General features: G+C 42.7%; 1 protein-coding gene across 3 annotated transcripts in view; it reads right to left on the reverse strand.

Moving 5' to 3' along the window:
* Positions 1-1,110: 1,110 nt before the first annotated feature.
* Positions 1,111-12,946, reverse strand: part of znf414 (zinc finger protein 414) — a 30,076-nt gene continuing 18,240 nt past the window's right edge. For all 3 annotated transcript variants that reach the window (XM_041205397.1, XM_041205395.1, XM_041205398.1), the window contains 3 exons: positions 7,424-7,529; positions 4,555-5,108; positions 1,111-3,052 (listed from right to left, as the gene is read on the reverse strand). In XM_041205397.1, the coding sequence (XP_041061331.1) occupies positions 2,829-3,052; positions 4,555-5,108; positions 7,424-7,479 (834 nt within the window). In that variant the 5' untranslated portion in view covers positions 7,480-7,529 and the 3' untranslated portion in view covers positions 1,111-2,828. The remainder of the gene's footprint in view (positions 3,053-4,554; positions 5,109-7,423; positions 7,530-12,946) is intronic.

Consider the following 12,946-nt stretch of genomic DNA (forward strand, 5'->3'; position numbering starts at 1 on the left):
TGCCAGGTGATCATCAAGTTTATTGAAAAGTAAACGCAACAAAACTGAGGTACAACTCACTTCTTAGAGAGAGAGAATGGAAGAAAATCCTCCAAGGTCGGATGGTATGACCCAACTGCAAATTGTAGCACCCCTTGGTTAGAACAAAACTGCCCCCTCAACCTCTTGATGATTCGAGTCCATCACACTCCAGAAACATTCACATTAGTTGAACCCTTTGATGCCAAACAAATACTGGAGAGACAACAGGAGAGATAGCAAGCACTTTGCATGTTCTGGGCTCGCATGCAGGTTCATTCCTTTGTGGTAACTAATGCAAGGAAACTAAATTATTACCAGGACCTTGAGTGAGATGGATATGCACTGTCAGTGAGGTCGTCTGACCCCAGAATGGGCCATTTAACAGATTATTTTCTCCTGCCCAATATTTAATTCCAGATAAAAGCAAAATACTGCGGATGCTGGAAATCTGAAACAAAAACAAAAATTGCTGGAAAAACTCAGTAGGTCTGACAGCATCTGTGGAGAGAAAGACAGAGCTAACGTTTTGAATCCATATGATTCTTCATCGGAACTAAAGAGAAATAGAAATGTGGTGAAATATAAGCTTTTTTTTTGGGGGGGGGGCGGAAAACAGGTGGATCTGGATAGAGGGCCAGTGAAAGGTGGAGGCAAAGGAGAGAATGCCAAAGTTGTCATAAACAAAAGGTCAAAGGGATGTTGACGGGGGCGATATTAGCTAAAGGATATGCTAATGGTGACATTAAAGGTAGAAAGCAGGATGAGCAAGTGACAGATGGCCCTAGTGGGGGTGAGGTAGGGGGAAGGGATTGAAATAGGCTAAAAAGGTGGAGATAAAACAATGGATGGAAATAAATTTTAAAAATAATAGAAATAGGTGGGAAAATAAAAAAAAAAATTTATTATTAGAAAAAAGGGGATCAAAAAGAGGGTGAGGATGGAGGAGAGAGCTCAACATCTGAAGTTGTTGAACTCTATGTTAAATCCAGAAGACTGTAAGGTGCCTAATTGGAAGCTGAGGTGCTGTTCCTCCAGTTTGCGTTGAGCTTCACTGGAACATTGCAGCAGGCCAAGGACGGACATGTGGGGATGAGAGCAGGGTGGTGTGTTGAAAGTGGCTATTTCAGTTCTGATGAAGAGTCATACGGACTTGAAACATTAACTCTGTCTTCCTCTCCACAGATGCTCTCAGACCTGCTGAGTTTTTCCTTTGTTTTTGTTGTATTTAATTCCAGGTGCTTGATTTCATTTGCACTGTCTCTACAAAAAAAAAACGTAGCAACCGACTGTGCCTTGGGATGCAGCAACTGAGGAAATCCTGCCCCCACCCATACTTGAATGGTGAGGGGAATTCCAGACAAAGATATTTTAAGCCTTTGTACCCATTATCTCACAACATCACTTTAAAGTTCCAGTATTTATCAATGCTGCACACGCACCACAGACTTTTAGGATACAGCCGAAGGGGAAATTTATAATGCTAAGGACATATTTTCAAAACAGATGATGCAATGTCTGTAGAAAAATCCGCCAAGCAGAAAGTGCCATAACAACATTTGGCACCAACCTTGAATGAGAAGCAGCCAAACTAGGATAAAAATCCACCCACAAGAGCAATGGAATTTTCATCTTATATAACTTTTCCAAAAGAGGCTTCAAACTCTACAGTGCTTATTGGCAGCATGCTTTAAAGAATACAGCCAAAGTGGTATGGGTATCTTCGTATATTGGAGTAATTTAATGGAACAGTGAGGGAACTGTTTGAAAATGCAAGTTTTAAAATGGAAAATTTTAAATGGGATCTTCAATCCATTAACATGTGTGCTAGTAGCAAGTCTGACATGGTGCTCCATTATATTGCAAATGAGAGATACCCATTAGGTTCAGGCACTATGTAATGTTGTACTATCTAGCCAAGGTCGAACAAATAGTGCCTTAAATACATTTGCACAGAAAGCGAAAAAAAAATGATTAAAAAAGGCTAAAGGTATCTAGCTTTCCACAAAAAATGAAGAAAATAGACGTTTGATTAATTAAATGGAAAAGCATAGCAATAACATGGATATCCTTAAAACAATCTTCATATCAACCCATTGGTTCTTGATCCAGAAATGAATAAGCACATCATCAAAATACCAATGAACTGCATGACTAAAACTCCTGGGGCACTTAGTACAAAAATACAGTTATAAAAGGTAGTGTGCAAAATTGTGACTCAAGGTTTCCTGGTTAAGCCAGGGCAATTGAACTTTGCAAACGGGGAGAGTCCCAGGTTTATTCCTTAGATCTTGCTGAGATAGAGGAGCTGCGACTGGCCTCAGAGCTCTGGGTTAAGGAGAACATTTTTGACTATCCAGTCATCTCGGCTGGAATTCAGGATGTGTGAAGGTCAGCTCAAAGCTGAATCAGGCTTGATGAGCCTTGTGGTCAAACAGGGCTCACTATTTTACCATGAACAGCAGGGAGTTGTGTGAGATGCTGCAAAGAGCACTTGAAAAGCATGAAATTGTATGCCAACAAGGTGCTAATGCCTTCAGAGGGGAACAAAATCACATGAAAAATAAATGAAATACACTACTGCCTCTAGAAATACAAAGTGCCATTTCGCACTGTCTCGATGGCAAATACAAATGGTTGCTTCTTTCGGTGCAAGCTGGTCTTTATATTTCTGTGTCAACTTCCAACAGAAAAAAAATCACTGGACCCAAATCCACCAACAATCACAATACATATTGTTGAACTTCCAACTGTAAAGCATATAATATTGGTGACTGCCTTTCTGATCAAAGGCCTCGGTCCATGTAAACTTAGGTAAACAGAGATTCACTGAATTGCATTGGCAGTGCGCCATAGTTGTCGCCAGCATTTACGAACATACCCATCTCATTCGGTAATCTGCTGCCGAGGATTTTGTTATGCTCTTGCAGGTGCAAGGTCATTTCTTCCCGTGACACACTCGAGTATGGACACTGCATGCAGCTATATCGACCCCTGGTATGCTCCCATACAATTCTGCTGTTTGCAGATTGAGCTGCAAGAGAGGTAATAAACAATGCTTGGTTAGAATTTACCAGCAAGAAGTGCATTTTATAAATTCACCTGAAAACAAAACCACTCCTGCTGTTAAAATACGGTGATGAGTCAACACAAGCACTGCACCCTTAGTCACAATGAATCTGAATTTAAATGTGTTGGGTATCAAGAACTAAACCTGACCTGTATGTTTTTATTTCAGCTGCACACGGGACTTCCACTCCTCACGGGAGGAAAATCCACCTGACGGGGTTGCTGAGCAATCTTGATTGGCTGGCAGCTCAGTAGTCCCAGCAGTGCCTGTAGCGCAGGGCAGGTGAGGCCCAAGAGGTTTTGGGGGAGAGGGAGGTAAGATTTTGATGGAGAGACGTTGGTGGAGGGGGGAGGGTGTAAAAGTGGCCAGAGGGTGCACCTGCATGAGTCAAACCTTGTTTGGGCGGGGGGGGGGGGGGGGGGGGGGGGGGGGGGGGGGGGCCTGATGTGGTAAGGAGACCATTGAAGAAGGCACACCCCGCCCCCCAATCTTTCCATCCGAGGCCTAAGCAGTGTGACTTTCCGGTTTTCTCACTTGGAATCCCTGCCATTAGCCTGAAAATTGAGGATGGACAGGAAACGGCCCTTAAGTGGTCATTAATTGCCCACTTATAGACCTCAATTGGGACAAGGGCAGACATTGGCCTCACCTGTGCCACCTAAAATTGTGGAGGTTGCAGTGAGCGGGAGGGCAGTGGGAAGGCCATTCAGGGAATTTTGCGGGATTTCCCCCACCCCCCCACCACTTGCAAACCTGCCAGCGGGGGGAGTGTAAAGTTTAGTCCACGGATTGAAGGTTTTGGGCACGAGACAAGGGAGAGACGTGAGAGAGAACTTTTGGATTCGGAGCTTGTTGCCTTCGAAGGTGCTGAAAGCGGAGACGATCAATGATTTCAACTGGATAGGCATTTGTAGGCAAAAGATTTACAGGGCTATGGGGATAGAGTGGGGCAGGAGGGCTAACTCGATTGGCTGAATGGCCTCCTCCTGTGCCATTATGACGCTAAAATCTAATATAGAACAAACAGCACGAGACTCATTTCAAGTTGATCACTTTCTCACTACAAGTGAATAATTCAGATCAGCAAGATCAATGGAGTATTGGAAAGAAAATGAAAAATATCAAGGAAGTGAGCAGAAAAAAAATAACAAATTGCCCAGGAATTAAACTACTTGTGCCCAATATTTTTCAATAAAACTGTATTTTTCCCTCATAAGCAATGCCCTAACTTTGAAACCTGCAATTCCGAAGAATGTGATTACATTTGAGGATAATTTATTATGGAGAAAAACAGGCATTTCTTCAGTTTTCTTTTTAAGATTGACCTTCCTGTAAATCTAATCTGCAAGTTGTGGTTTTCACCAGGAATTTAGCATTCATCATCAAAAAAACTGACAGCAAAATGAGATATACAATTTCCTTTGAAAAGTTAAAAAAGTAGGTTATAAGATTAAAATACACTTTACCCGCACTCTTCCTCCAAACTGCGTTGGAGAATGGTAGACTTTCAGAGGGCACATAAGACCTGAGGCGTGGCTGTGTGGCACCTTGGGTGAGGCCGTAAGGTGCTGGATGCATGTATGGAATGAAGGGCCCGGGCACTGGAGTGTGGGCTTGGCTAGGAAACCTGCTTAGGCTGGGTGTGGCAAACAGAGATGGCTCCAGCAGTGAAAATGAATGTGGAGTTGTAGAGACTAATGGCATGGAATTTAGTGAAGGGTGAAGAGTTGGTAAGGGATTTGGGAGTGGCGTGAGTGACCTTGAACTTGTTGCCTTGCTGATGCTGTCCATGCTTGCCACATTGCTATCCTTTTCAAGTTGCTTGATAACACTTTGAAATTTCACTGGCTCCACAGAGACCGGCTGTCTAATCAAAGGATCTGATTCACTGGCAGGCAAAGGGCTGGGACACTGCTTCTCTAACTTCTGTGGCAGAGTATGTGTCACAGTGTTAAAACAAATATGCATATGTTTGAAAAGAGATCGATGTGTTCGAAAACGTAGTTTACATCCTTCACATCTGCAAAACAAAATTTCAAAAATTAACTTTTGGTGCTTGGCACCTTTCAGGGTTTTTAAACCCAGCAGTACTTTTTAAAAAAATGCTTAAAAAATTTTAATGAAGGAGCCACAGCTCAATGTGGCACTCTCATTTCAGAATCAGAAAGTTGTGGGTTTGAGTGCCATTCCAGATACTTGAGCACATAAAAATAAGCTGATGCAGCACTGAGTGAGTATTGTACTGTCAGAGTGGCATCTTTTGAATTAAAATCCAGGCCCTGTCTGTCCCTTCAGGTGGGCATAAATGAGCCCACAACACTATTTCAAAGGGCAGGGAGCTCTTCACGGTGTCTTGACCAATATTTATCCCTTAATCAACACCAACAAAGAAAGATTATCTGATCATTTATCTCATTGCTGGTCATGGACTGTGCTGCTTGCAAAATGGCTGCTGCATTTGTAACATTACAACAGCGACTACATTTCAAAAGTAATTCATTAGTTTTGAAACATTGAGGTTATGAACATGCTAAAATTCCATGCCTAACTCTCCAACCAAAGGGTGACAATTTGTTCTCAGATCTTTGCTACAGCAATAAACCAGAAGAAAGAAATATAACTGAAACTGAAGTATAACTGAAACTGCCTTGTCCCTGTAGATGAATATAGACCATGGCACTATGTCATTCATTGGAGACCAAGATTCATTCTGTACTGCCAAAAATCAGGCACAGAAAAACCATTGCTTATAGACCATCATGATAGTGTAAACAGTCTAACTTTGCTATAAATTTTAAAGTTCACTTTGGCTTGAATAATTGGATTATTGACATAAGATTTCCTCAGGGGCAGTTGCAAGAAACATCATCAAGGCCAATTAAAAACTGTAAACTTTCGCCTGGTGGTTCAGTGGTGGGATCACTGATGTATATGGACCCCAGGCTCTGTGCTGAGTAATTGATCTCAGTCAGAATAACAACAAAAGTGCCACACCTGACCTCAAGATAAGGCATTTCCTTTTCTTATTTAGGATACGTATTTTAACAAATCCCAGCCATTTAGGTATGCCTCTGAAAAATGATTAGAAGATAACTGAATCACGTCTCTAAGGAATGGGGTCCCTATTCCTTCATCTTTGGAAGATATATAATTTCTAACAATTATTTTGTCAGTGTAGTGGTCTGATAGTGCAGAACAGAATGATCCTTGATCGCCAATAAATGGCCTGGAGCCATCAACCCCACAGACAGCAGATCAGTCTCAGCTTCTCTCATTCTCTCTCTCATGGTTTATTGATGTGGCAAAGATCTGGGAACAGGTGGTCACCCCTTGGCTGAAGAGTTGGTCTTAGAAAGAAGACAGGAAGACATGTATTTATGCAGTGCTTTATAAATGACGTCTCAAAGTGATTTATGGCCAACAAAATGCTTTACGTCAGTAACTACACTTCAAGATGTAGGACACACAGCAGGCAGTATCCATACAGTGAGCTGTCCAACAGCAATGTAATAATAACCAGATAACGTTTTTTCGCAATATTGATTGAGGGACCAGGACAAAAAAGTTAACTCAAAGCAAAAGTGAGCTTGCATTTACACAACCCCATTGCGCAGTTAGGTCAGGCTAACATAATTCACCTACAGTGGATGGAAAAATGCAATGGAAGCTAATAACTCAAAGCTGCCTGAAATCACCCCTTTCTGGCTGCTAGGATGCTACACCAACCTCTGAATTAGTTGTTATCAGTGCAGCAGCTAGAGGTTTGGGGCAGCTTCAATTGGCTGTTTGCACAGTTAAAAACTACAGCAGACAGTTGGAAAGTGAAGATTTCAGGAAGCTTCGTTCAGCTGATTGGAGGCTTTGGTCAGTTTTGCGTTCTGACTGCCTTCCATAATTATCAACAGTATGAGCAGCTGAATCAAATGTTCAGGCAATTTCACTGTACCTGAAATCAGTGGAGTTTTTTCAAATCGATAACTATAGGGCAAATACTTGCTGAAAGACAAAATAGCTGACATGCTTATTTTCAATGATGCGTTTGTAGCTGAGACCTATAGTAATGACAAACAGCTAGTAGTGTTGTCAGATTTAATGGTGGGCATTTGTACTGCACTTTCATGACCTTGACAAGTTTGGTATTTAAGAGGAGTGATGAGACTCCCACAGGCAAGATGGGTCTCACATTCTGGTGAGGTTGGGTGCCAACTTCAAGGCATTCCACAGCAGTCATTATATAATTTCACAGCTGGAACTGGCAAGCAACTTCTACATTTACTTTTAAACTGGATGTACATGTGTTGAGACTAATGCAGTCGAGCCTAATGGTCAACTTACTTGAAGTACCGGTTAGGTTTGTGATGGACTCTCATGTGATTCATCAGATGATGCATACTAGAGAAAGACTCTTTACAGTCATTGGTACAACATTCATACACTTTCCCTGAAAGGAAAACAGAGTCAGACACAGGTAGCACATGTAGTAATTGCATTAGCATCACAACATATTAATTTTATAACTCTTGTAGAATAAACTCAAGCCTGTTACTATAGTAACCACCAAATCTAGGGTCAGTAATGGTGATTACCAGCTAATTTGGTAGAAGAATTCATTGATGAGAAACTGAGCTGCAACTGAATTTTAGTATGAATTGAGATTTGAAAATTATTAAAAAGGAAATTTTTCTTACCTGACTCCAAGTTGGGCCATGTCTTTAAAACATGGGGCAGAATTTTGCCGTCGGCGAGCAGGGGGAGGGGCCCGCTCGCCGACATGTAAAATGATGCAGGATGACATCGGGCGGAACCCCCAACGTCATCCCGCCCCATTTAAAATTTCAGGAAGGGGGGGGTGGGGGGGGGCACAGTAAAATCATCTGTGGGCCCGCTGATCTTTCAATGGCCAATTGAGGCCTCTGACAGGATCATTTAAACAATTAAAGGACCTGCGCGTCCAACCTTAAGGTTGGTGGGTTGGCCAGGAGCCCTGGCGGCAAATAGGAAAAACATTAAATCTCATCCAGCTGTGGGATGAGGTTTCATGCAGGGATTTAAACATTTTAATAAAATTATTCTGTAAATTATGAACATGTCCCAACTCATGTGACATTATCGCATGAGAAGGACGTGTAAGGGACTTTTTTTTGTCTATTTTTAATATTTTTTCCAGGCGATCTCCCAGAGGCTGCACTTAGCCTCAGGGAGACGTGCGCTCTTTCGTGTGCATGCGTGAAAGAGTGCACTCTCGCTTTTAGGGATTTCCCCCTGTCCCCACCTGCACAGGAAGTGCATAGCGCTTCCCAATGGAGGTCATGCTGGGCGGGCCTTAATTGGCCCGCCCACATAAAACGTTTCTCCGGCGGGGATCAGCTCCCCGCCCACTGGAGATTGGGTCGGACCCACCCGCCCGACAGACAGAAAATTCTGCCCATGGTTTTATACAACTGAGCTAATAATATAACCAGTAGTCAGTTATTGAAAAAAATGTTACTGTTGAAATATTTTAAAAGCATCTCCTAGTTAGATGATTACTAACTAAGGATTGCTGTTGGGATGCTAATTGTTCAGGATATTTATTAATGATCATATTGGCAAAACCAAATTATTATGGGAAAGCAGGATGTATGGATAATGGGACATGATATTTGGGATATGTAACAGGTTTACATACAAAGACAGGAACAGGCCATTATTCTCAACCAGTCTGTGTTGGTGTTTATCCTCTACACGAGCAGTAGTCTCAATCTAATGCGGTCACTTTGTTCCACAGCACCGTGTCCCTTTCCTTCAACTGCCTATCTAACTTATATCTAAATACTGACTTACTCTTGACTTCAGTCACTAATTCTGGTAGCGCATTCTATAGGCTCGCAACCCTGTGTAAAAATGGTTTTCCTGTTTTCTATTATAAACGCCTCACATTTAATCTTTAATCTGTCCCTCAAACACTGGAGTCAGTCTGCTTCTGCCCCACACCATCATATTTTCAAACAACTCAAATCAAATCACAGTCTCCTCTGTTCCAATGACAATGACAACAGCCCAATGTTTTGATTCCTTTCATACTTGCCTTGGCTCAAATAGCAGCACTCTCACTAAGTCAGAAGGTTGTGGGTTCAAACTCCACTCAAGAGACATTGGCTAGGATTTTACGCCTAGGGGACAGGCGTGCATGGGTGTGAAATCGCGCAAGATGACGTCGGGTGAGTGCCCCAACATTGATGCGTACGCGTGATATTTTGCTTGGCCAGCGCGCACAAAAGTCAGAAGAGTGCCTGCCAACAATTAAGTGGGCAATTAAGTCCATTACAGCGATTTTTCAAGGCCCGTCCAACCTTATGGTTGGTGACAGGTCAATCAGCCATGCGGCCTTTACATTCTTGATGAAACCTCATTCGAGGGCAGGATGAAATCTGTGTTAGGATTTAAAATATAAAGAAATATCTGGGGACTGTTTATTTATGAGGAATGCTTTCAGATGCTTGATTGTGCTGCACGGACATTCTTTGCAGCATTTCTGGCTCTCCTTTATTATTTGGAGGTTCACAGCTCCCTGAGGCATCTGTTTGCCTTCAGGGAGCTCACTGGAAGCACTCACAAGCGCCCGCGGTGATGTTGGTGCTTGCCCTCTGCCTGCCCCCATCGGCAGGGCTGAGCCTTTCTCCAGGTGCATTTCACGCTGGCTGGTCATTAATTGGCCAGAGTAAGATCATGGTCGGGGCCGATCGCAGGCGGAAGCGCATTTTGAGTCCCCTTCCGGGCCCACCAATTGCACGCGCCCAGTGAGAGAAAAATTCAGGCCATGAGCATACGATCTAGGCCGATACTTTAGTGCAGTACTGTGGAATGCTGCACTGTCTGAGGTGCCATCATCAGATGACGTGTTAAATTGAGGCCCTGCCTCACCCTTCCAAATGGAGCTGAAAAGATCCCATTACACAAACAAGAACAGTACATTTCTCCCAGTGTCCTGGACGACATCAATCAACACTTAGCATACATTATCTGGTCAATGTTTCATTGCTGTTTGTGGGTTCTTGCTGTGTGCAAATTGGTTGTCACCTCTCCTTACATTACAAAATTGACTATACTTCAGAAGTAATTCATTGGCTGTGAAACATTTTGGGACATCCTGGGGCAACGAAAGGTGGTATCTGAATGCAAATCCTACTTCCCCTCCCTTAACTCAGCACTTCATTAAATCCAAAGCATCTGGGTTTCTTGGTCTGGACTAAAGATAAAGATAGAGGGGTGGACAACATCAAAAGTTTACTTTTACTACTGAACTTCTAACTGAATTGCTAATCTCCCTTCATGAGCTAGTCTCGAGTGCTATTATAATCCATTTGATGGTCTGCCTCGGGTGCTCATCTCCCTTACAGAAAGTCAGTGCTTCATGCCTGTAGGTAAGGATTGTGTATTGTGGATCCTCATGTTCCCTGAACTGTGGGTCGTCACCACATCTTCCTCTACCACTGCAGGGAGACTCACGTCAAACTCTTGATCCAGAAATCATTCTCGCTCCCTGATGTTTCAGATTTTTCCCAACTCATTATTGAAATCTTGAACTCAAGTAATCACAGCTGAAGGAACTTCCTGCTGATGTGTTTACCAGAGTTAACATCTGTTAGTGGAAATTCCCACATCCTGCAGGATGTTTTCCGTTTCCTTCCTGGGCTATCATTATTACGACGTCATAGGAGGAGTGAAGGATAAACTTAATTAAACTACTCTGTTATTTCCTCCACTCCCACCCCTCCAAACTCATACTTTAATAAAAATTTGTTCTGGAAGTACTGTTTCCATTTCACTCTGTTTTAACTGGGCACAGCTATTGGGTAGATAAATGGTAAAAATATTGTGATGCGCAGAGTATGCAGAGTGCATTTTTGGGGCACTAGATGCCAACAAATAGAGCCCCACCAGCATGCTGAAGTGAAAAGCAAAACAGCACAGATGCTGGAAATCGGACAGAAAATGAGAAAATGCTGGAAATCCTCAGAGAGAAACAGAATTAATATTTCAGGTCAGTGACCCTTCGTCAGAACTGGGACCTCCAGGAGAACTGTCAGCATTTTCTGTTTTTATACTATGTTTAAAAGTCTCTGAAGCAAGCCTCTAAAGAAATCTAAAGCTGAAAAATTTCTGTTAGTGCAATAAGGTCCACACTCACTCCTTCTGCAGATACATCACACTTAGCCAAATAGTGCAAGTTTTAAAAAAAATTATTTGTTCAAGGGATGTAGTGCCACTGGCAAGGACAGTATTTATTGTCTATTCCTAATTGCCCTTGAGAAGGTGGTGGTGAGCTGCCTTCTTGAACCGCTGCAGTCCATGTGGCATAGGTACATTCAGAGTGCTGGAGTTCCAGGTTGTTGGTACATTCCAAGACTGAGGTAACCCTAAGTGTATATGGGGACACTGTGAGGCATACACTGCATATATGTATATGTGTATGTGGATGTGACCAGCCAAGGTCCTGCAGGTGACCAGTGCAAAGTGTTCTGGTTATCTCCCAAAGGCATTTCCAACTAAGATTGCCAGACTCATTAAAACTTTGCCTTTACAGAGGCAAGAAATAGCAGAAGCTCTGACCCTTATTTTTCATCCCTTTCTGGCTACAGGTGTGGTGCTGGAGGGCAGGAGGACTGCTAATACGATACCCTTGTTTACAAAAAGAAAGGGTGAAAGGAATACAGTGAGTAATGTAGGTCAGTCAGCCAAAACTCTGTGGTGAGCAAATTATTGGAAAAATTTTGAGAGACTGTGTGAAGTTTCACTTAGAAAGAAACATGAGGATAACCAGCATGGATGTATTATGGGATGGTTGTGTCTGACTAACTTGATTGAATTTTTTGAAGCAACAAGGTGGGTTGATAAGGATAGTGTGTCTGATGTAGTTTACAAAGATGTTATCAAGGTTTTTTTGACAAGGTCCCATATGACAGCCTGGCCAGAAAAGTAAAAGCGCAGGAGATCCAAGGCGGCAAGTTGGATCTAAAATTGGTTCAGTGGCAGGAAACAAAGGGTAGTGGTCACAGGGGTTTGTGTGACTAGAAGTCTGCTTCCAATGGGGTTTGCAGGGCACAGTATGAAGTCCCCTGTTTTTCATGGGGTTATATATCAATGATTTAGACCGAAATATAGGGGACATATTGAAGAAGCTTGCAGAGAAAAGAATAATGGACTGTGGGATTTAGTGAGGCAAAAAGCTGCGGACCACAGGACCGGTCAGGTGAGCAGAAAAGTAGCAAAAGAAATTCAATCTGGAGGAGCGCGAGGTAATGAGTTTTGAGGTGGCAAACAAGGCAAGGGAATACACAATAAATGATAGAATATCGAGAGGTGTAGAGGAACAGGAGGACCTGGGAGCAGGGCCAGGGAGAGAAATGATGGATCCTGGTGCTCCTCCTGTATGTGGGCCCCTAATTCTTCCACCTGCCACCCCCCCAACCTTTAACCTACCCCCTCAAATCCTTTAAGTGTCCAGAATTGGAAACCATAGTCACAGTGGGATTGAACAGTTTTATATAGGTTTAGCAAAACTTCTTGCCTTTGGTATTGTATGCCTCTGTTTAGAAAGTCCATTGAAAACTCAGTTTTCAGTATGATATACTTTACAAACATGGCTTTGTCAGACAATTATGTTGTAGTGTGGGTTCTTTGGGAGATCCTGAGACTTGTATATTTAAACACGAATCCTTTATTGTTAACCTTTAACTATTTACAGATCCCAGGTTATTGTCATGTTTGGTGATGTTACCTCCATGCAGGAAGGTTCCAGAGTATTCTCTCTAGACTGTTCTCTCAGTCTATTGCCACACGACTCTATACACAATACCGTGGGCGGTGCTATTCTCC

The sequence above is a fragment of the Carcharodon carcharias genome, chromosome 14, assembly GCF_017639515.1.
Source record: "Carcharodon carcharias isolate sCarCar2 chromosome 14, sCarCar2.pri, whole genome shotgun sequence".
Lineage (NCBI taxonomy): Eukaryota > Metazoa > Chordata > Chondrichthyes > Lamniformes > Lamnidae > Carcharodon > Carcharodon carcharias.